We start from the raw sequence: 24,490 nt of genomic DNA, 5'->3' as shown, positions 1-24,490 counted from the left end.
TAGGCAGGAGGATTTTTTTGAGAATATCTACTCCTTCTAAAAACTATTCTAAGATGTAGGAAATTGCATAAAGACAAGTCTACATTTGTTATAAACTACGGAAGCAATCTTTCTGTAATTTTAGCTTGAGTTGGGTTTTCTTTTAAGATTAAATTCATAATCATAAATTCATAATCAAATATATATATATATATATATATATATATATATATATATATATATATATATATATATATATATATATATATATATATATATATATATATATATATATATATATATATATATATATATATATATATATATATATATATATATATATATATATATATATATATATATAATATATATATATAATCATCTTAAGCTTTCTGTCATTATAGCTCTTTAAAGTGAGATAGATTTATAATTTTTCGAGTACTTGCTATTGGTCATTTAAAGGAGTTGCTCCAAATATCTTTAGGTTATTACTTTGGAGAATGTCCCAGATATTTTTTCCAGCCTCTTCAAGTATATTAATAGTAAAAGTTTGTTTAAAAAAAATGGGGGGATTTGAAAAAGAGCTTGGAATTTCTCAAAAATGACAGCGGATCAAATTGAAAAACATACATTAAAATATCATTCTCAAAAATTCTAAGCTGGAGAATTACACGTCCCTCTTCGAAGAACAAGGCAAATCTCTTTTTAATGTGAGTAGCACTCATGTGTCTCCTTTTCCTCCCGGAGTAATCTTAAAAATTTTGACTACGGGAAAAGAAGGTCCATTGGTTTTCTGGTTGACATTGAAATTATAAATTTAACTGGCAAGTTCAAAATGGAACGTGAATTGATGACATTAGTTCAGAAATATGACGGTTTTTCTTGTTCAAAAATGTTATTCGACGTTAAAATAACCTATTTGACTGAATAACAGCTAACAGTTAGTTAATTTAGTATTAAAATATTATTTTTGTAATAACCGCCAAGAGAATATGCTATTTCAGGTCGACATCAAAGGCAAAAGTCAAACTCTAAAGATCAGATCTGATCTGAGAGATTTGAGTCTCCTCTTGACAGCAATGTCAGTTGAGACTTCTTTCAATATGACTAATTTTCTTCCTTCTCAGCACAACACCATTAGCTGCAAATACTTTCAATACAACACTTATTTATACATGTCAGCTTCAATCTAAAAAGAAAAGACAATCTTCCTTTACAGTGGGATTTTTTTCTTTTGTACTTTTTTTTTTTTTTATTTCCTTTTTTTTTTGTAACACGGAAATATATCATTGCTAAAACTACCAATCAAACCTATTATGCATACAAGATCTATCCCTTTTCAACACTGACAATACAGCAATTACATTACTATCAGCATCAGATAAAATCATTTTCTCTACCACTTTCCTGTATAAACTTAATAAACAGGTCTATCATCCTATACTTCAAAGAATCATCATCAATCAAAATTCCTAATGCAAGTGCTACTGAAAATTCTCCTAAATTTTCCTCTTTGCAAAAATTCATCATTTCTTTTCTCAAATATTCATACTCCTTACATTCAACAACATAATTGAAAATACTTTCTATCTCACTACAATTATCACACAGAGGACTATCAGTTTTGCCTATGATAAACAACCTATGCTTAATACCTACATGGGTCGACCGAAAACGGAACATTAAGCAACCATATTTTCTTTTTAATCTACTACAATTATTCATATCAAAGCCATGCTTCTTTTTCTGGGTAAGAGCTATATTACTACTATTATCCCTCATTTCCTCAAAATGTTTTTGGTAAATTTTTCTAACCATCTCTCTAATCTGTTTGTATGTTTCTGTAGGGGGTGTAAGGGCCATATTTTGTGCTGTCAGTTTGGCATATTTGTCTGCTTTTTCATTCCCTGCCACCCCCACATGGGCTGGACACCACAAAAATTGTATCACTATTCCTTTCCCAACAATCTTCAGAATTGAACTATAGCACTTATGGACTTCATCATTTTGTTAATTCGGAAAATTCTTTAGGGACTGGAGGGCAGATTTTGAGTCCCTGCATATGAGGAACTTAGATTGGTTTTCATCACTTTCACTAGTTTTCCTCAATACCCATTCTAGTGCACTTTCAATTGCTTTTATTTCTGCCTCAAAAACAGTTGATTCTTTACTTAGTGACTTTGTTATCATTGTATTTAATTCTGGAACCACTGCTGAACAACCCACTCCTAAACCATATATTTTTAAAACATCTCTATATATTTTATTATAGTCTTGGTACTGGCTATTCAAAACTGAGTGGACTTCATATCTCAGTATTTTGGGGGTATTTTCCACTTTTTCCAAGTAATAAATCTGACACTCAATCTGAACCCAATCCCAGGGGGAATTTTTGGTGGTTTTTCATAATGTAGCATTTGGGTAATAGGTACTTCTATACCTTCCTGAGTTAGTAGTTCTTCAAATTTTTCAAAAAGATTTAGACGTTTCCTTTTTCTATGGTGATTTCTAGTGTGGGTTAGACCAGGTTTAATTATCAATTTCTTAACTGGGTGATTAAAATCTGCTTTCCATAGCTGGTTCATGTACACTATAAGCATTTTTTCTCGTCTTGTGTTGAGTTTCTCCACTCCAGACTCACCCAGGAGAAAAGGAATTGGGGTGCTCTGGTGGGCTCCAAATGCCAATCTTAGGGCTGTATTCTGTATTGTATCAAGTTTTCTGAGTGTAGATTCTGGGGCAATGCTGTATATCAAACTCCCCTAATCGATTTTAGGTCTTATGTATTTGATATAAAATTGTCTTGCTGTAACTATGTTGACACCATGCTTCCCACATGAAAGCATCTTCATCAAATTCAGTCACTTTGCAGAGGATTCTTTTAGATATTTGACATGTTGACTAAATTGAAGTTTATCATCAATGTGTATTCCAAGGACTTTATGACAATTGGTTACAAGCAGTTCCTCTCCAAATAGAGTAATTAGCAGAGGTCTAATATTCCTCTTAGATGTGAGCACCATAACTTTAGCTTTAGATGGTTCAAAATCAAGATCTATTCCTAGGGACCATAACTCTATTTGGTCTAATGTTTCTTGGACAAGTTTTTCTGCTTCTTCCACTGTGTTTTGGATTGTCCATGTATTATTATCATCTGCAAAGATTCCTCCTTTGCAGTTATTGTCTTCTAGAGGGATCTCTAATTCTCCAACATTATAAGAGTCTGGTCCAAGAACACTTCCTTGTGGAACACCTCTTTCCACCTCAATTTCCTTTGATCTTTTTTGTCCTACAGTCACAGCAATTTTTCTATCTGACAGGTGGCTCAGTGTGAATTTCATCAAATTTCCATTAATTTTTGCCCTAGATAAACCTTGTAGTATCTGTCTGTTAACCAAATTATCAACAGCTCCTTTAACATCCAAGAACACTGCAATCATTACTTTGCCATTATCAAGTGCATCAATGATGTCTCTCTGCATCCTGACCAGGTTATCTACTGTATTTCTCTCTCTGCGAAAACCTGTCTGAATATCCTGCAGCAGGTTAGCTTCATCTATTGCAAATCGCAGTCTTTCCTTTAATCGCTTTTCATACATATGACCTTCAACTGAGAGCAGAGTTATAAAACGACGATGTTCTACTGTATGTGGTTTATTCGTTCTTGGGATCATCTTAGATGTGCCATTTTTCCAAACTGTTGGGAACTCACCCTCTTTCCACACTCTGTTGATGAGCTGTAGCAGACTATCCTTCAATTTGTCAGTCAACCTTTTAAAGAAAACAGGGTATATGTTGTCACTGCCAGACGAAGTCTCTGGTAGAAGGGTTTGTTGTAACTTGATACTGATTGTTGCATAGAAAGTTTTCTTGCTTTAGTGAAAGTTGTTGAATGTGGGCTGGTTCCTTCAAATGGATCTTTCTTACCTAGTGTCTGGTGGAGATGACTTGCTCCTGCCTCAGCTTTTGTTTTGTTATCAGCAATCACTTGTCCTTGGTAGGTTGTTGGCTCCTGCAGGTGGTGGTACAATTCTCTCCTATTCATCTTTCTTATGAAGGTATACACTTTTCCAAATGGATCCCTGAAGTTGAGATTTGAAACAAAATGCTTCCAAGATTCTTCTTTAGCTTGATTTATTGTTTTTCTAAATTCAGCCTGTGCCAATATTTTTTTTCTATAATTTTCAATTGTCAGAATCTTGTTGTAATTGTTTGAAGCTTGGTTTAGTTTCTTCTTATTTAAGCTACACTGTTCATTCCACCATATTGGTTCATTCCTTGTCTTGTTGCCCAATGTCTTGATGGGGATAGTCTTCTTAGCCACTTCCATCAGTAGATCTTGTAATCTTTCAATTTTCTTCTCTGTAGTCATAACTGTTGCCAGTTCTTCTTCAAGACTTAACCTTGTAAGTTCTTCCTGGAAGTAATCCCAGTTAACTTTCTTAAATTTAAAGGTAGGGCGTATTGGTGGGATTTGACTTCTTAGTGTAGATTCTTTATACTCAATTATCACTGGCTCATGATCACTGGTTAAGGTTGGTTCAGGAGTTAAACTTATATTTAGTTGATTGATTATTGCTACTGCAGAGAATGTCAGATCAATGGTAGAATATGCTCCTGTAATTGGGTTTCTTCTAGTTTGAAGTCCAAGTGGGGTCACTAGGCCAATGTCATCATTCTTATCCAGAGCACTTAGGATACCTATACCACAACAATTATGAGATCCACACAAACACCAAGCATCTGAATGGGCGTTAAAGTCACCAGCAATAATAAAAGGCTCTTTGGCTTTAATCACTTTTTTCACTTTATTGAAAAAGTCCTTTGTTTGAGGCTCATTTCCATTGGGGTTATATATATTAACAATAACTCTTGTATCCCTCTTACCCCGGAATACTCGGCAAGCTACCATCTCAATTTTAGAACTTGTGATGTCTTCAATATCTAGTTTTTGAAACATTAATGACTTTTTAATGCAAACTAATATTCCTCCTCTTGACTGTTCTGCTCTATCTTTTCTTATTACTTCATAATTTCTAAGTCTCCAGGAATTCTGGGGTTTTAGCCATCTTTCTTGAAAGCATCCAACATCAATTTTTTCTTTTTCTAAATGGCACTCTAATAAAGCCTTTTTGCCTTTCATAATAGATTGGATGTTAAAAGATAGCAAGTTCATTCTAGTTTATTTGCTAGATTCCAAACTTCTTCTACATTGATTTCAACTTTGAATAGTGAGTGCATAAGTTGACATAACTTCACTATCCTATCTTTCATTTCTAATTGCTTGATGTCTATCACTTCTGGCACTTTTGATACAAATAACACTAGCTGTTGAAGGGTGTTTGCTCTTTCACCGCCTTCTTATTCAGTACATCTGCATAACTCCGGTATGCATTAGCTGCTCTTTTCATTGGTATGTTTTGGGCAACTGCAATTTTTATGATTTCACAGTTTTGTTGGCGGGCTGGGCAGCTACCAGATGGTGTTGAATGGTTTTTCCCACAGTTAGCACAGACATACTTTTGGTATTTTCCTGACTCTTTGGTTTCTAGTTTTAAGGGACACTCATTAGAAGAGTGTTTGTTTGCACATCTCAGGCATACAGCATGTGGCGACCTACACTTTTCTTGAGTGTGGCCATACTTTTGGCATTTAAAGCACTGAATAATGGGTCGGTTGTATCTCTCAATACTTCTTTTTCTTCCATATAGCCAAATAGACTGGGGAAGAGAGTTACTCTCAAATGCTACACAAATACTCAGGCTATCTTCTAATTTTTTGGTCTCTCGGTTGTATCTTTTCAATCTCTTTAATTCCTTAATCTCAATATTAGTTTCTACCCTGAGGTCTGTCAGCAGTTCTTCCTTTGAATAATCTAGTGCTATTTGCTTGATTACACCATAGGCTAGCTGACCTGTCTTTTCTCTTCAGGTGCTATATCAACAACATCTAGCTTCTGAATTTTCATTAAAGTCTCAAATGCAGTTTGTGATTGAACATATACTGATAGTCTATTTCTATCATAGTTTGAGTAAAAGTCAATTTTGTCTATTTGGAGAATTTTCTTAAGTTCTAGAGTGATTGCTCTGTCTGATGGAAGTTTTACCTGTGATGTGAAAACCACTGTTAGATTAGTCCCTGATTCACTACTTATAAACTAACTAGCTGCCTCTATTCTGTTATTTCTAGCTCTGAATTTCTCTGGAAATCTTTCAACTATAGGAGGTTTAACAGTTTTAGAAGTTTCTTGCTCAAGAGGTGAGCCACTTCTCTTACCATTTCTTTTCAGTAAATCGCTGATCCCTTCAGCCTCCATAGGATTTACAACATGTGTGATGTCCTCATTTTCTTCCTGGGGGAGGGGAGGATAATCAACTGACAACCCTGAAAATCTATTATGGGCACTTATTGAGGGTACAAATTGTAAATATTGGGGTTGGGGTGCATGACACAAATGACCTTGAAGACTTGAATATGGCAGAGGTGCATAGTAAACTGTAGGGGGACCTTGAGTATCTTGATATGTTGAGTGAGGAAATTGTATAGGCTAGGTGTTTGATGGGGCTGTCCAGAGCATACTGGAAATGGATGGGTGTGAGATGGTGAGTATGCTATGTGTGGTGGTGAGAATGATATTTGTGGAGGAGACAGTCCTACTAGTGCTGATCCTGTTTGTATATGGTTTGTCTGTTGTGGATGGCTAGTTCCCACTTTGACACTTCCCCCAGGGGGAACCCCCATTAGAGGGTGGGAATTCATTAATCAATTTTAATCCAAATATTGTAAATGCTCTTACCCGAAATCAAAACTTCAGAATGCGAAATAGTCTAGAAAATAAGCCTGGGCAACAATTTTTTAATTTTACCGCGTTGTCCGTTTTCCTCGATCTCTCTAAAGATCAGATGTCAATTATCTGTCGAATTTTGAATTTCCAGCTAAAACACATCTTCGGCGTTGCCACCAAGGTACAATTGTACCGTTTTAGGTACAATTTAGAGGTTCTGGTACAATGCGGTACATTTGTAAAATTTTTGGTACAATCCAAATTTTAACGTCGTTCCCAACTCGTGAACGACGTTTATGGTGAAGTTGGTTTCGACGATCTGTGCGAAATCACCAAGAACCAGAAATTCTCGATAATAGTTGAAAAAAGCACGACTTGAGTAACAAAAAGAGCCTGGTTATAGTTGTTCGCAATCTTGATCTGAATAGTGCTGATCGAGAAGCAGTTTTCCTGTAAGAGGCCCTTCTTGTGACTTATAGATATTTACCGGGCTGTAACTAACTCCTTTTTCAAGAAATTGGAGCTCCAAAGACAAACCTAATAGGATTTGCCGCAGAAAATGCATCGGTTACGATAAGGGAGCAAGGTGATCCTTAGGCAAAGCCGCCAAAAGACTGCACAATTTTTTTTGTACTTGGTTGTTATATTTATTCTATCCGACGACATGTTAGAGCGGCCGGCTGTTAAGGTCCAAAAGAAATTGAAGATTTTTGTAAGAAAGTAAGTAGAAGTATTTTTGTCGCACTCAAAAATAGGTTTATGAGACATTGTGATTGCAAAACCAAATTGAGCTGAAAGAACATCAATTTTTTAGGAATTAGCAAATTGATAGCTCTCTGGATAAGCCGTTGTAGTGTAGCGTGATCGAAAATCTAAAATTGCAAACTACTTTTCCTTTCAATTTAAAAATACGTATGTAAAACAGAACCTGCTTAAACTATTGGCCCAAACTCATGAAACCCACAGAAGTCAATTAAATAATGCCCACTCATGCAAATTAAAGATAGTGAACAATGTATCTCATTTGAATGAACTTTCTAGAATCTTTTTGGCCACAACAAATGTTCGGTTGCAATCAATAAATTAATCTTGAAGCAAAAACACACAATGTCAAAAACGTATGAGATGTATATCAGTTTGACTAAATTTCTCGTGACAGGCGGTCAAAAATACAGTTTATTTTACGAATCTTACTAACTGAAACAGATGTTCAATCGCAATAAATGATAATCTATTTTGAAACAAAAAACGACCTGTAAAGAAAAGGTAGATTTTTATTAGACAAAAATAACCACTAGTTAAACAATGTAGTCAATTTAAAGAACAATATATTGTTTTTCAATTGTCTGAAACAAAGTTTCATCGCAATAAATAATAAGCTATCTTGAAGCTAGGAGATAGGTCGTTAGGAAAGAATGTAAAAATGATACTTTGTTTGACAGGAAAAATTCCGAGATGTCAATTTCATAGTGATAAATTATGCGGAATAAGTTGTCAATTTATGTGTATTCTAGTCCAATAGGCATGCAGGAGGTGCATCCCAAGTGACGCCTCAACGTAACCTTAGGGGAATTCGAAAGGTGTAGTCAGTGAGAATTAGCAAAAAAGAATAGTCAATTTCCAGTCTTGATAGAGTAAACAATCAGTTTATTCTCAGTATATTGAGTGTCTATTATGGGACTAATTCCAGTCTTGTTGCGGTAACAAGTGAATTGTGATGAGTTAAGTTTAACATTATGGTCTTACTTTACATTAGACTCCGTCTATGAACCTTTGGAAGTTTTGATGTACTTTAGCTATGCTCTATAAATTATAGTGTTCATGTCAGTGTATTGAAGTGCCCTTATAGTTGACGTTCCTGTATACAGTCCTGTACTACTCATGTGAGTAAAAATAAAACAATTACTTTCTTATTTGCAACTCTTCATGTTAGTATTTCTTAGAAAATTAGTCTTCTTGTGTCCCCAATCGCTCCCTAAGGATTCTGATTCTTATGACCTAATGTACAGGTATAAAAAAAGAAACTTAGTAGTACGACGACCCTATTTTTTATGGCTCTGCCTTGTGGTAAGTTTCTTTAACAGTAAAATCGAGGGTCAGTCGAAAAGAAATTATGTGGTAAACAATAGTTAAGTTCCCCCCACCACTACAACCACTCAATCCCATAAAATCCCGCCATTCAATCCATAAAATCCTCCCATTTCAATTGACGCGGTCCTTTTAAACACGGAGGAAAACACAAAGACTTATTTTCTGGGAAATACTAACATGAAGAGATGCAAATAAGAAAGTAATATTTTTATTTTTACTCACATGAGTAGTACAGGACTGTATACAGGAACGTCAACTATAAGGGCACTTCAATACACTGACATGAACACTATAATTTATAGAGCATAGCTAAAGTACATCAAAACTTCCAAAGGTTCATAGACGGAGTCTAATGTAAAGTAAGAGTATAATGTTAAACTTAACTCATCACAATTCACTTGTTACTACAACAAGACTGGAGTTAGTCTCATAAAAGACACTCAATATACTGAGAATAAACTGATTGTTTACTCTAGCAAGACTTGAAAATGACTACTCTTTTTCGCTAATTCTCTGTGACTACACCTTTCGAATTCCCCTAAGGTTACATTGAGACGTCATTTGGGATGGACCGTCTGCATGCCTATTAGACTAGAATATACATAAATCGGCAACTTCATATTCCGCATAATTTATCACTATGAAATTGACATCTCGGAATTTTCCCTGTCAAACAAAGTATTACTTTTATATTCTGTCCTAACAACTTGTCTCCTAGCTTCAAGATAATTTATAATTTATTGCGATGAAATTTTGTTTCAGACAATTGAAGAATAATACAATGTTCTTTAAATTGACTACATTGTTTATCTGGTGGTTATTTTTGTCTAATAAATTCTATCTTTTCTTGACAGCTCGTTCTTTTGTTTCAAAATAGATTATCATTTATTGCGATTGAACATCTGTTTCAGTGAGTAAGATTCCTGAAATAAACTGTATTGTTGACAGCCTGTCACGCGAAATTAAATCAAACTGATATTCATCTCTTACGTTTTTGACAGTTTGTCTTTTTGCTTCAAGATTGATTTATTGATTGCAACCGAACATTTGTTGTGGGCAAGAAGATCCTATAAATTTTATTCAAATGGGATACATTGTTCGCTATCATTAATTTGCATGAGCGGGCATTATTTAATTGACTTCTTTGGGTTTCATAATTTTAGGCTAATAGTTAAAGCAGGTTGTGTTTGCATACGTATTTTTAAATCGAAAGGAAAACTAGTTATAGATTTTCGATCCCGTTACAGTAGCTTGATATTTGGAACAATAGGATTGCTTGACTTTGTTCTTCCGCGCGGAAAACCTTAAAGAAGCCAACAGGCCGGGGAAGGCCAGTGCCCTACTTAGAAAAAAACCTGCTATTAGCGGTTTTCAAGGCTTACTTTGTCTTCCTGGTGTATATTTTGAAGTATATCGAAGACCTAAACAATCAATTTCAGGCAGAAGACACCCAGATCCATGTTGTCTATAGTCGTTTCTCTTAAGTTTGCAAGACAATAGCATTCCACTTTTTATTGCCTAGTTATAAAAAAGAAAGTGATTTCTGCCTTATAATCCCACAGGAAACCAACTACTACGTCGATGTCAAGGCTGTGGAATGTGGGGGCCGAGTGGAAGTGGTTTTTGCCAAAGAAAAGGTATCTCTATATGCTGAAAATCAGTTTAAAAAAGAGTTTAGGAAATTTTTGATCGTGCTCTGTGATGAGATGAGAAAGCGTTTTTTAAACTCCAGGTATTCATCAGTAAGAAACTTCGATAGGCATCATCCACGCTGTACCATGGGAGTAGAGTAAAATCAGCCAAACCTGGCACCACTTCTGACTGAGTTTCTAAATATACTGATTGATAATGATCTGGACTATATCTTCCAAGAGTGGAAGAGATTACCCTTTTGCTCTGAGCTTGGTACTTTGATTGACTCAGATCCTTCCGGCAAAAATTTGTTAATGGGTCAATGCGGTTTCCTCTGTTCGGGCATTTCACTTTAAGCCTACTTGTTCTGCCACACTTCCGCTGCTGCTGAGCGAACTTTCTCAGCTGTCAATCTGAACAAAACCAGCATTAGAAATCGTCTCGGTTTCACCACCTTGAACGGGCTTCTCAGTGCAAAACGGATCATCTCAATGGACTGAAAACCACCCTTGAAAACGGTTCTGTATCCAAAGTGGAAAAACTGCGGAAGGGAATATGAAAAGTTGGACTACAAGAAGAAACACCAGAAAAAATGACCAACTAGCACAAATTTTTTTTGGCATGTTACAATTTTATTACCTTTGTACGGTTCAACCTGATTTCTTTCGCAATATAGTCGAAATACTTCTTTTAAATTATTTTAGTTCTGATTAGTAGAATCGACCAAGAACTTATGTAGGATGACCAGTGCATTATATGGTCAACGCTTAACTCGCCGATGGGTAGCCTAGTCCGTGGACCCATGGAAATCTATGGTGTTAGTCACTTTCATGGCGTGATTGCTGATATGTTTTGTTTGTAGCTTCTGGTGCTCGTTACTCATCCTATAGGTGGATTATAAGTTGTTGACATTACGTTATTGGACTTTTTACTTTATCCATTTATTACATTATTCGCCTTAACGCCGAAAATTTCGAAAGATAGGATTAACCCGACATTCAGATTCGAGAACGCTTTCAGATAATTTTGCTAAAACCTTCTTCTAAAATGCTTTTAGTGGTTTGGGTCTGCTATTTTGTTAATCTGAGAAAGTTTATGGAAGTATTCTTCATATTTCAAGCTATGAGGTTGCTAATGCCTTGGGTTTAGTTTTCCTGCTCTTACCCTAAAACCTTTTCTCAGTTTTTGCGAAATCAATTAAACATAATTACCTGCGAGCGTCGCAAAGCGACACAAGTGGCGAATTTTTAACCTATTGTTCAGATGGTACAAATTCATGTTTGTGGTACAGCTTTGATCGGAGAACCGGTAAAATTTATCTCAAAGCGCTGGCAACGCTGCACGGCTCTTGCTGCATGAAATATCAATAATAAAGCAAGGTGAATTAAATAAGGGCGCCCTATATTACAATTTTTAGTTTGATTGAAGGTGGGCCCAAGTTTTTCCTATCTTAAACCGTAGCACAGCTAGTTGAGACAGGCCTAGGCTGCATAACTGAAATTTACTGGAATTTATTCAGTGCCCAAAGTAGGCTAGGTGGTAAACATTTAGGCTAGAATAAGGTAGATATCAGATAGGCTATAATAAAATGAAAATAATCTTTGATTTTCCATTCAGTCTAATTAAGCTATACAGAATGTCATCTACAGAAATTTCTAACTTGGTTGGTAAATGCAGCAGTTTTACCAACTCCTGCTGTGATTTTACAGATGGTGCCACAATTTTCCAATTTTTTAAATAAACAGCATTGAAATAGTGACATGATATATACTGAAGTCTAAGTCTTGGTTAGTAAATGCAGTACTTTTACCAACTAAAGTAATGCCCCTGCACACAAGTACCAAAATATATAGGCTAATTAGTGTTATATAGCCTATCTTCACATTAGGGGGGATTAGGCCTATAGCCTATTAGGGCTGGATGCAAAATGTGTTAGTTACAATTATTCTGCATATTATAAAGTAAGAATGATTTTCTTAACATGATTCCTTTTCTATAGGTAGATAATTAGGCATATAGCATCAATGCCATTTCTATGCTATTTCCAAATATAATAATTGTTTCCAGGGGAATTTCAATTTTCAGCCCTTAAAGAGGCCACAAAAGGTAATTTATTACCTTGTCTAGGCTTAGTCTACTGTTTTAGACAGGCCTATGATGTAAGGTAAAATATATAGATTAACAGAGTATTCAGATAGTTGAGGAACAAACTTACCTCTAGAATCAGAATTTCATTATCACTTTTGGATATGCAGCAGCTTTCTATTAATTACATTGTTGTGTTTTCTTCCATTGTTCTCAATATTTTGAAATAATATTGTTATCCTATGATTCTATTGCAATCATTTGGTTGTTTTCACAGGTCAAGGATACAACAAACCAGTAAAAAACAATATATAATGAAGAAATATAACTATTTAGGACTATATCTGGCACCATCAGGGGGGGGGGGTATATTACCCAAACAATGTAATTATGATGTTTGAAAAGTGCATTAAACAAATAATCTAATTGCTCTACCTCATTTTATTTAGATGTTTCACTCTGTACAGCTGCTGATCTTGGATATTACCAAAACAAGCACAAAAAATAATGCAAGCAAACAAAATTGGTAAAGTATGTATATAGCCTGGGCTATTTGTTTATTTGATTGAAAACCCATCTACAAAAAATTGAAAAGGACAGAGCATAAATGAAAAAAAAGAAAAGAAGACAAAAAAACCCTTTATACTAGCAGAACAATGAAAATAGTGACAAATAATAGCCTAATACAAGACAATTGTCAACAAAATCAAATAAGAATGCCAAATTATAAATAAATTTAGGACAAAATCAAAGACAACTAAGACTGCAGGGTCTGCTACTTTGAATTTAACAACAATTAGTGAGCTGCTGTACCATGGAGGCAGATGGAGTAGTTATTTATCAATTCTGAAAAATAGGATCTGATTTTGTGCTTTTCAGTTTTTGTTAGCAGTTCCCAAAAGGGAGTAGTATACAATAGCCTATGTGAGGAAGTGCTGTGGCATTATAAAGACTAGCTAGAAGCATCTGTAGAAGAATAAGCTGCTGAAATTCAATGTATGATCTCATCAAGTAGAAGAATGAGCTGCTGAAATTCTGCGTATGAGCTGATGTACAGTAGCCTATGTGAGGAAGTGCTGTGGCATTATAAAGACTAGCTAGAAGCATCTGTAGAAGAATAAGCTGCTGAAATTCAATGTATTAGCTATAGAAGGAAAAGAGCATGGTGGATTGAGGATCCTATAGGGAGCTTAAGATAAATGAGGTGGTCATGTCTTGTGCTCAAGAACATTGACAACACTTGTGTCAATCATGTTTTTGGTTGAAACAACTGACGAAAACAATATTATCTGGTACATTACTGTTTTTTTTTTCTCTAGAAAATATCCCTAAAAGTACAAACTGCAGCTTTGGCTTCTTTAGGCCCCTCTTCCTGTTTTTTTTGCCATTAAAAGGAGCATCCTCACCAATGGTAAGGGATTCTACAATTTCTTTGTCAGTTAACTTGCTGGTTACTGCTACCCCCTGTCATCAAGTGTAAATTCTTCAAATATTGGTATCTTGTCTGATGATGGCTGCATTAATACCTCATTCCACTTAGCCTTGATTTTACTGTTTGGTAGTTCCACTTCTAGTTGTTCTTTCACTTGTTCTACTTATTGCCCATTTTGTGTTTCAGCTTAATTTTCTGGCAGTTTGAATCCACAAGACTTAAAGTAGTTGGCTGTTGTTTTGCTTTTTATGTTATCCCAACATTTCTTGACAAATTGCTTGGCCTCTAAGAGGTTGATAGTGTACACCTTTCTGTCTTCAGTGTTAGAAATTCACTGAAAGGGGTCAGTTTTCTTTAGTATATCTTTGTCTTTATGGCACTATATGGCTCATTTTTGATTTTTCACCATCATTTTCTCTTGATATAAAAAAATTGGCTCCAACTTTGCCCCCCTACCCCCTTTCTGACCACTTCAGTTCTGTAGAGTACCCTGAAGTTTTTTATTATTCCTGCATCTAATGGCTGTAATTTAGATATTGTTTTGCCTTGCAAAAATTTTACATTAACCAGTTTTAGAGATGGAATGGCAGTGTGTTTGTTCACAAAGAATTGAATTTTGTGGTTTTTTTTGCCCAGAGTTTTATCTAATTTGGTCAAACATGAGGAAAATACCTCACTATTCTTCCATGCGCTTTTGTTTGATGTGTATTCAGTGTTGTTACTAGCCAAAATGTTTGGGGGGGGGGGGAGCAAGAGATATTACCAACTGGCTGGCCATTTTTACTAGCTGTTTTTTTTTGTCCAAATAATTAGCATATTGTCTATTTCAAATACAATATGTAAAATCACTGCACAAGCTGGTAAAACCACTGCATTTACCAACCAAGATTTAGATTTCAGTACATATCATGTCTCTATTTTAATGCTGATTATTTAACCAAATAGAAAGTTGTGGTGCCATCTGTGACATGTTTCACCTTTAAATTGATAGTTTTTGTTAGGGAGGGACTTGAAGTGCAAAGCTGTTTCATCAGAATTAAAGATATTATTCTGGCAATAGTCCTTCAAAATCAATTCTTGAGCCTACTACCTGGGATGTTATATATAACAGCTATGTATTTCTTGTTTTGCATCCCTTCATGCACCATCTTAGTTATCTCCAACTTTTCACCTACCATCAATATTTTTACTTGTCTCTTACTACTAATTTTCACTGAATACTGTATGCACAATCACCACACTAACAATGTAAACAAGATGCACTCTGCAATAAAGTATAATACTTAATACTAAGAGAATGTTTACAGCCACTTTTGCAGTTATGATTCACTGACTTGTTAGAACCTGTGCCCTGGGGTTTTGTTTTCCAGAGCTATGGTGAAAATACTTCAGGATACAGAGGTAAACTTAGACTTATGCAGGTAAAGTGAAAATTAAATTTGACTTACCTACTGAATTCTGAGTTATAGAGGTAATTTTTGTATCACTTTGACTTACAGGGGTAAAATACAACTGCAAAATTATTTCGAGTTATGCATGGTTTTCTCTTTGATTTAGACAGGTTTTCCCAAGGGGATTGAAAATAATTCGAAATATTGAAGATTTTGAGTTATCAAGAGTCAACTGTATTCAAAATGTTGTCAGCATACCAAAGACAGGCTGATAGAGGACAAAATCAAATAGGATGGATCAAATAGGAAGAGATCTTGAGCTTTGATAACTCAGTTAGTGAAAAGGCTTGACAAAGTGACTACTCCTTGACAGACCCTCTTCTTAACTGGAACAAATCTACTACAAGGAGCAGATGGCATGCCCTTATTGCTGCATGGACAAGGGAATTGAAGGCACATTTAATGTTGTGCCTGGAAAGGACATGGATTGCTCTGGAAGAATCATTATTAGCAATTATAGCTTGGTCATCAGCATATCCTGACCCTCATTCTAAAGCCAAACTGATGTGGAGGGATATATCATATTTCTTCAAGTTTTGTTAAAAACAGCACCCTGCAGAGGGATGTTGCAATGGTAATTGGACAAAATGATGAGCAGTAGAGCTTGGATTTTCCCTTTTTTTTTAATGGGAGTGGGATCTCCAATGCAGAAAGAGACTATCATCTGATAGTCTCTTCTTGGGACCTCTGGGTTGATATCATCTGCATAAGAAGAGAGAGATGCATCATGAGAAGTCTACCACCATGTTTCAAATGGATTGCACTAACTCCATCAACACTATTTGCTATTGAATCTCGCCCTCCACCCTTTTAATGCCTAGATTCAGCCCTGGGCTAAATGCTATGGTGGACCCCCCCCCCCCCCAATGTAATGCTTGGATACAGCCTTAGGCTAAACACTAAGTTTGTTTATTTTGATGGTTAATATTCTTCTTGCACTTGTTTCTTATCAACAGCTGGTTCATAATGACAATCAGAAAAAAAGAGTCCATAAATTTAGTGTGCATGCTAAGTATTCAGGCCTTAAAATGGGAAGGGAAGGGCAGGAGCGTCCCGAGGGGGAAGAGGCACGCCGCCCCCGAATTTTTTTTGGCATTTGGTAAAATTTTCGCTGAAGGCAAAAATTTCGGCCGAAATTTTGCAAAATCGGTCAAAATTATAGCAAAATTCTTGATTTCTGCAGAAAATTTGGCATAAATCAGGTAGCGATTCGGTAAAATTTACGAAGGTCGCCCCCCCCCCCCCCCCGAATAAAACGAGCCTCGGGATGCTTCTGGGGAAGGAATTCAAATTTTGCAATTGCAATTTTTATAATTGAGCAATAAGACCACTAAATAGTAAATCAAATAGTATATTTATTCATTCAACTAGCAAATTATTATTATTATCTAAAAATTTTATGAGATTTTGATTGCTTAAGTTAAAACAGTTAGGCTGTAGACCTGTCCAGAGGATATTCTTTAATAGATATACTTTGAATTGTACCTTATGGAAATTCAAGCAAATAAATTTAATTTCCGTCCTGTAAAAATAGGAAGCTTTCAGTGGTAGTTTTAAGAATGCAAATAAATCGAATTTATCCTGGATCTTCTGTGGGCAGCCCTCAATATAATTTTAATTTTGTCTGCAAGAGCATGTACTGGATCTTCACATAGCCCTGCCTCTTATTATCAAAATCATCATTTGGTAATGTGAACCTGGATATTTATTCTAGGAAGACTATTGTTATTTTTGGCTTTGTTAAGCAAAAAAAAAAAAAATAAAGACAATAATTCAACTCTTGTTTGAATTGTGAATGAACTTAACATTTCTAAAAAGAAGTTTCACCAAATGGTAGGCTTTGAAGACCCAATATGTCACTTGGAGTTCTTAAAACACTGCTTTTAAAAAATATTGAAGTTACTGACCTTGCCTAAGCTAGGAACCAACTTAACAAGATATTTAGTTGTAGTTTTTTTTTTTTTTTCTAATTCATAGTTTCAGTCAAGTAAGCCATGTTGATTGGTACTCATGGGGATGCTGATCCAAACACATCTTGGTTGGCAAGTAGAGGCATGTGGTTTTCATATGTGGCAGGCGTCTTAGGTCTCCATTTAGTTCTTCTCTCTATACCACTGTGGTCAACCTCAACAGCTTGGACACTCACAAATATTATCCATAATTTGGTAAGAGTTTTATTTATTTTGACTCCGGTTTAAGACCCAATTTTTTGAAAGGATACTAATCAGCATCATTTCCTTGCTAGTTGGTAATACACTTATCTTAATTTCCCTTAATCATTGTTTGGCTGGATAAAGCTACCCTGTTCAACTAAACTTTCTTTTCACTCAGAAAACAGCATGAGTGAAAGTTGAATCCATAATGTTAGTTTTTTTGTTGTGCAAATCATTTTCGGACCATTTGGGGGGGGGGGGTAAAGGCCCCTGAACCCGTCTTTCAAATGACGTCCCTAATAACAAAGAAGAAAATGAACGGTTGTACAAAAATCATACAAGGTGTTTCTCTTTGATAAAACGAATTATTTCAGAATTATTTAAGAAGCCTCTGAACAGAAAGTTATTATTATTTTATCTAGTGTCAAGTTATACCTAGGAAGTTTACCATGAAAGATAGAAGTTTCAGAAGTAAAAAAAAAAATCAAAAGAAAGTTTCAAAGTTTTCAATGACAAATTTTCAATGTCTTTTATATATTATGAATTCAGCAATAAGTAAAATAGTCGGATCTTGGGTGATGAAAACCTTGAAGACAAAATTAGGAAACTGGTATATAGCCTAGGGCTATTATCTGGCCCCATTAGGTGCAGGTTGGCTTATATATAATTCTAATATTAGCAATTATTAGCCTATATTCAGAATAAGGATTACATTGAGAATCTAATAGTATAGTCTTTTTCTGTATGGATTCTGTTCTATTTTATATCTTTACTAATTAAACTAGGTCTATTCACTGACCTCGTTGATTCTTGTGCTAAATCGAAATTCTGGTTTCATATTTGGAAGGAGTGTGGTGTGCCATGCCATATCAAAGGAAACATTAAGATCTTTTGTTTGACAATATTAAAAAACTTTATTTTTTTGAAAAGTCGAGTGAATACTAATTATAATAATTGCTCTAACTGTAGCAGTTGAATGATAATTATGAATGAAGTCCAACGATTTGTCAAAAGTCACTAAGAATTTGGATTGATGCTTGCTAAAGCAGCCATGGTGGATTTTTAAAAGACATTTTATTCAATGTGTAATCTTAATTTCGTTAAAAAATCAGCCTGACAAGATTCTTTAATGTTCACCATCTTGTCATTAATTTTGTGTGTCTCCAAGTAAAGGTTGTGTTTCTCACCGTATGTTGAGGATCAGAAGTACTTTATTTACAGTAATTTTCAAGCAGTTGATTGATAAGCATAGCACTTAATTGGGTAATCGTAAGCCAGGCCGTATCCACTAGGGGTGGGGGGAGGGGGGGGTTACAGTTTGAACCTCCCCTCCCCCGAAATTTTGTTCGATTTCGTAAAAACGTAGCAACAATGTATATGAAAAATTTTGGTCCGTTAAAAAAAAAATTGTAGCCCCTCTCCCCGCCCCCGAAAAACCTCACCCCCACCTCGCTGAACGAAAATCCTGGATACACCCTTGGTCGTAAGTATGATATCCCTCAGAGGGAAGGGGCGCATCTGCTGTGTCATTTCAATTTTATGTCGGGAAGGGTTCAATAATTAACTCAAGGAGAAAAAATGAAAAATATTCTATTCTTCTTCATTTAATGTACCTTTCTAACACCTTTGGATAACTTTTGAACCTTTAGGGGGATGCCATCCCCTCCTCCAGTGATATCCTTGGGAGTTCTTAAGGGACTTTTGGAGAGATTTCACATAGCCTTAGACAAAATCCATACTAAAATATCCTTTAGACACCTAAAAAGCAATACACAACAACTTTAACCGAATTTTGGCGTGTTCCAGAACTCAATTATGATTAATGATTATTAAATATAATTGATTATTAAATTATTTCTGATTAATTTCAGTCAGAATGGCATAAGCCTATTGTCAGCCTAAAAAAGGGGCTAACATTGTAGCACGTTCTGCACTTACAGTAATACAAATTGCTTATAATTTCTTGTTATCCTCTGTTTTGGAACGAAAAATTGTAGCAAATAATTGATTATAATTAACGATAACTAAACTCCGCAATAAACCTCATACCAGAAGAGATTTGATTTCAAAAATTAAAAAAATGTACTGGAACATTTCATAACAAATAAATAGAAATTGCACTTGTAAATAACAAATGATACAGTGTCTATCATTACATTATGTATGATCTGTCAATTAAGCACCAGATGAGGGTTCCAAGGATATTTAACCTTCATCTATTATGTCTAATGAGCTCACAGCCTCTTCAGTGTCCACTACTTCCAACCTACGAAGCATTCTTGAGTTTTAGGCCTATGGAGGGAGACAAGGATTTCCAAAATTTTTCAGGGGGTGGGGGGCTCGTTATTTTGGAGGGGGTTTTACAAAACAAAACTTTGAAAAAACGTATCAAAAATTTGTTTATATGCATTTTTGTTCCGTTTTTGCTGAATCGAACTAATTTTCAGGAGACGCGTTTCAACCCCCCCCCCCCCCCTTCTGGATACGGCCTCTGAGGGAGATCCAGCAAGTATTTAGAGATCATGAAGAAGTATAGAAGAATTTTCCTATTATCAGGTTTAGTAAAAATCTTCCAAAAGGGAACATAGGGAATTTGGGGAACGGCAAAGTAGTTGTAAAGATTGCAATAATTTTAGTGACTAAATTAGTGCTATTGAAGCCTAAGCTTTTATTTGAGATTGAACGAGAGCCAGAAGTGGATTTATTTTAATGAGGCCTAAGCCATTGAGGTTAAAACGTATATGTCCAATTGTCTTTTATGATGAAAACCTTGTTTTTCCAATAATAATACCAAAATAGTATTTTCAAAATCTAGGGTGGGTGGGGGGCAATTGCCCCTCCCCTCGATATCTTCACGTATATTTTTAACCATAGAGCAATAGTAGAAGACCATAGAGTTGCAAGAAGGTTGAAGGTAAAAGGTGAAGAGAAAAGGTAAATAGACCTTGAAAGAAAAAGTATTCCTTTTTTTTCTTGTTGCTGTCATTTGGAGAAATTAAACGCTATAGGGCACTTCATGAACCCAACTAGGCATGATTTTACCTGTACATCTTTAAATAATACTTTTTCTGGTAGGTGTTATTTTTCACTATACAGAAATGATAGCAGCTGTGTAATTTTAAGGGAGAGACAGGTAAGAGGGCTTCCACTCATTGGCACCCATAAGCTGAATTTTAGGGGGGGGGGCTTAGCTGGTCTAATCGGCACTTCCAGTGCTGTATAATAGAAATCTAAAAAAACTATAAAATATAAGGCAGCATCATTCAGGCAGGGGGGAGGCTGGAGCCCCCCTCTGCCCCCCATATGGGCGTCCATGCTTCCGCTGCTTAAATCTACGAAACATATTGTCATATGCAGGCTTAATTTAATCTGCTTTTATCTCATATTTTGAATTCTTACATCGGGTTTTATTCATGAGTGCTTTTTTCTCTCTTTTCACTTATTTGCTTATCATCTACTGTTACTACTGACAATTCATTGTAGTTCGCTTTTGGATTTAATAAAATATCACTGTGTTAAGGTATGAGTAGGAATATTTGTCAAGAGATTAGCACATTAAACATGCACAGCAAGTTGTTCTATAACCTTGGAAACCTTCTACCTGGATGACGGTTGTTATAAGATCCTCAGATTACCCATTTCCTCAGCGGAGCCACAGACAACTCATCCTTTTGTTCTTATTTCACATGAGTTGACATAATTTGATTCCTATGAGGAATCAAGTACAGATTTATTCCCACCTACACATTCTCAGGTGGAAACTAAGTGTTGGAATCTCAGATGGGAACTAAGTCCCACCTACACATTCTCAGAACTATTCAAATACCCTTTTAAGTACTGTAGGGAAAGTCATATAGATAGAAAGAAAATATAATTGCTCCTTGAAAGAAAATATATATTGAGCAAATGCAAGTGAATGATTGAGTGCAAAATTTATGTAAATTTTTGTTGTTATTACGGCAGTGAATTGAGCAATATTAATTATTTAAAGCTAAATTGTTTTTTATAACGCAAAAAAAGGTTGATACTCCGCTTAAAAGTCTGGCTGCTTATAATCTACTACTCAACAAGTTTCAACCAAACAAGGGTATATATATATATTTTTTTTTATCCGCTGGTTCCCGTTAAAGGTTATTTTATTTGGTTGAAGCAACAGTTTTAATGTTATTTGTTTCTTCTTTTTCATGTAATCTATATGTAGTAATAAAATTGTAATTGACCTTCCATCTCCTAGTCTCGGTTTTGTTAATTAACTTTCAGTAAACTTTGTTAATATTCTTTTTTTTTAATTTAAATAAAAGAATTTAGTAAAAATAAATAAGTAACTTACAAACAAATATATAATTCAATGAAAATGAAGGAATTTTGTCAAAGAAATATATAAATGTCATAGTATTATTTTTGTTGTAGAGTTTTTATTGCAAAAAAAAAAAATTATTATAAAAACGTAAATTGTAAATTAATAAGTAATATAAAATAAAAATATTTTAAATAAAATCAAATTTAAAGTTTGACAATTTTGGTGACAAACTTTTTTCTCATTTTTGAAAGCTGTGTTTATAACAAATAATGATTTTTATTGCTCCAAAACTCTTAGGTCCATGACAATACCAAATGAAAAATTCAGTTCTGATTTATTTTTACTCTATATTGACTGACTGACTTTTCTATTTACACTTACAACAACCGCCAAGAGAAGGCAAAAAAGCGCCTGATAAAAGACTGCTACAATCCTTTGATTGTAGCATTTTTTTTTTAATTTAAATAAAAGAATTTAGTAAAATAAATAAGTAACTTACAAACAAATATATAATTCAATGAAAATAACGGTTTGACTTTCAACCGTTTTTTTTTTTTAACAATTATTAAAAAAACAAAAATGAATATATTCAGGGGCATAGCTCCAGTATTTTTATTGGGGGGGGCATGAGGGGTCCATGTCCAAGTAGTTAAAGGGCATGGGTTATATAATAATGTTTTCTCTCCGAAGTATTAGGGGGCAACTGCCCCCCCCCCCTGAATATACTCTCTCGCCATACTTTTTTCATAAAAAAATCTTAACAATAAACAATAATTCTTCGTTCAAACAATACTTCTTTAATCTGTTTTTAAATAAACCGATGTGCTGAGTCCGCCGAATACCAGTCGGAACGTTATTTCAATTTTCCGGAGCTAACTAACGGATAGTGAAGCCGGCACGTGTGGTGTCTCGATACTCATCTACGAAATCATCGGCATTCATGGTATTATACGATTCAAGGGCACTTTTAACACGAAGGAACTGGCTAAAGGCTGAAGGACACACATTATACGAACATTGAATGCTAAAATTACATCTTGGTAATGAATTTGTCCTAGATTAAGCGCTCTTAAACAGTTGAAACATGATACTGTGTCATTAACGGCTTCAACATAATTTTCCAACAATTGAGCGGCTTTATTCTGTAAAATTTGCACTCTTCTAAAATTCGGATAATAATTACTCGACCACAAAACAATAAGAAATGTAGGGGCTCATTAATGCTTGGTTCAACGTTAGAAGAGCCGATAGAGGTAAAATATGCTTCAATATCCATATAACCCCCAGACCTCTTGCAACTTCTGCTACAACTAGATCGCCGTGAAGCTTCCAACATATAACATAATCCAGGAAGAAACCTAGGTAACGCACCTCATTCACCTGTGACAAAGCAAAACTCTAATCGACATTTGCCGGACTTCCAGCTCTGCTATCAAACAGGTGAATTAAAATCAAGCGTTTTGCAATCATCAGGGAGTGGCTAACTGTGGAAAAAGCCAAACCAGACTGTCCGGGTAATTGAGATCCAAATCAGGGATAAACTCTTTTTAGGATTGTATTAAAAATGTAATTTCATTTGTTGATAGATAAGTCTATCTATCATCCATCCGTTGGTCATTCCTAGGGCAAAACTAAGGTAGATAGTCATAAAATTAAGGGATGAAAGATTGGATTTATTTGGGGTTGTCGCGTGACAGAGAATGTTCTCTGGACTTGTAAGTTAGTAAGTAAGGAGTGACCCGACTCAATAGTAACCGAAACTGTAAAAAACGGAATTTTGATACCAATGGATACATCAAAAGAATCGGATTTTTATGCTGATTTGAAATGTATAAATTTCATCAAGTTTAGTCTTACCCATCATAGGTTACGAGCCTGAAGAAATTTGCCTTATTTTCGAAAAAATGGAGAAACACCTTCTAAAAAGGATAGAATATTAATGAAAATCACACCGTCAGAATCAGCGTATCAGAAAACCGTAATGTAGAGGTTTCATGCTCCTCTTTACAAAAAATGTGGAATTTCGTATTTTTTGGCAGAAGAAAGATCACGGATGCGTGTTTATTTGTTTGTTTTTCCCAGGGGTGATTATATCAATCCTGTGGTCCTAGAATATCGCAATAGGGCTTATTTGAACGGAAATTAAAAGTTCTAGTGCCCTTTTTAAGTGATCAAGAAATTGGAGGGCAACTAGGCCCCCTCCCACGCTCATTTTTTCCCAAAGTCACCCGATAAATTTTGAGATAGCTATTTTGTTCAGCATAGTCGAAAATCTTATAACTATTTCTTTGAGGATGACTTAATCCCCCAAAGTCTCCGGGGGAAGGGCTGCAAGTTATGAACTTTGCCCATTGTTTACATATAGTATTGGTTGTTGGGAAGTATACAGACGTTTTCATGAGGGATTTTTTTCTGTTGGAGGGGGAGGGGTGTCGGGGGAGGGGATTATGTGGGAGGATGTTTTCATGGGGAAGGGACATTTCTATGAACAAATTTCCCAGCACTATTTAAAAAAACGATCAAAAATTAAATACAAAACAAGTTTTTTCAACTGAAAGTAAGGAGCAACATTAAAACCTAAAG

General features: G+C 35.2%; 2 protein-coding genes across 2 annotated transcripts in view; one reads left to right on the top strand and one right to left on the bottom strand.

Annotated features, from left to right (window-relative positions):
• Nucleotides 1-3,745: 3,745 nt before the first annotated feature.
• Nucleotides 3,746-6,295, bottom strand: LOC148951379 (uncharacterized). The gene is made up of 3 exons (XM_089091081.1): nt 6,142-6,295; nt 4,228-5,115; nt 3,746-4,107 (listed from the first exon to the last, which is right to left on the bottom strand). The coding sequence occupies exons 1-3, from the start codon at nt 6,293-6,295 to the stop codon at nt 3,746-3,748; spliced, it is 1,404 nt and encodes a 467-aa protein (XP_088947207.1).
• Nucleotides 6,296-11,803: 5,508 nt separating this feature from the next.
• ORMDL (sphingolipid biosynthesis regulator orosomucoid 1-like) overlaps nt 11,804-24,490 on the top strand; it is a 32,220-nt gene continuing 19,533 nt past the window's right edge. The window contains exons 1-2 of the mRNA XM_089090829.1: nt 11,804-11,865; nt 17,432-17,619. Coding sequence (XP_088946955.1) covers nt 17,449-17,619 — 171 coding nt within the window. The 5' untranslated portion in view covers nt 11,804-11,865; nt 17,432-17,448. The remainder of the gene's footprint in view (nt 11,866-17,431; nt 17,620-24,490) is intronic.

Source organism: Artemia sp. Qi Xiang Cuo, chromosome 6 (assembly GCF_049724085.1).
Source record: "Artemia sp. Qi Xiang Cuo chromosome 6, ASM4972408v1, whole genome shotgun sequence".
In the NCBI taxonomy this organism is placed as follows: domain Eukaryota; kingdom Metazoa; phylum Arthropoda; class Branchiopoda; order Anostraca; family Artemiidae; genus Artemia; species Artemia sp. Qi Xiang Cuo.
This window is presented reverse-complemented; position numbering and strand designations above follow the sequence as displayed.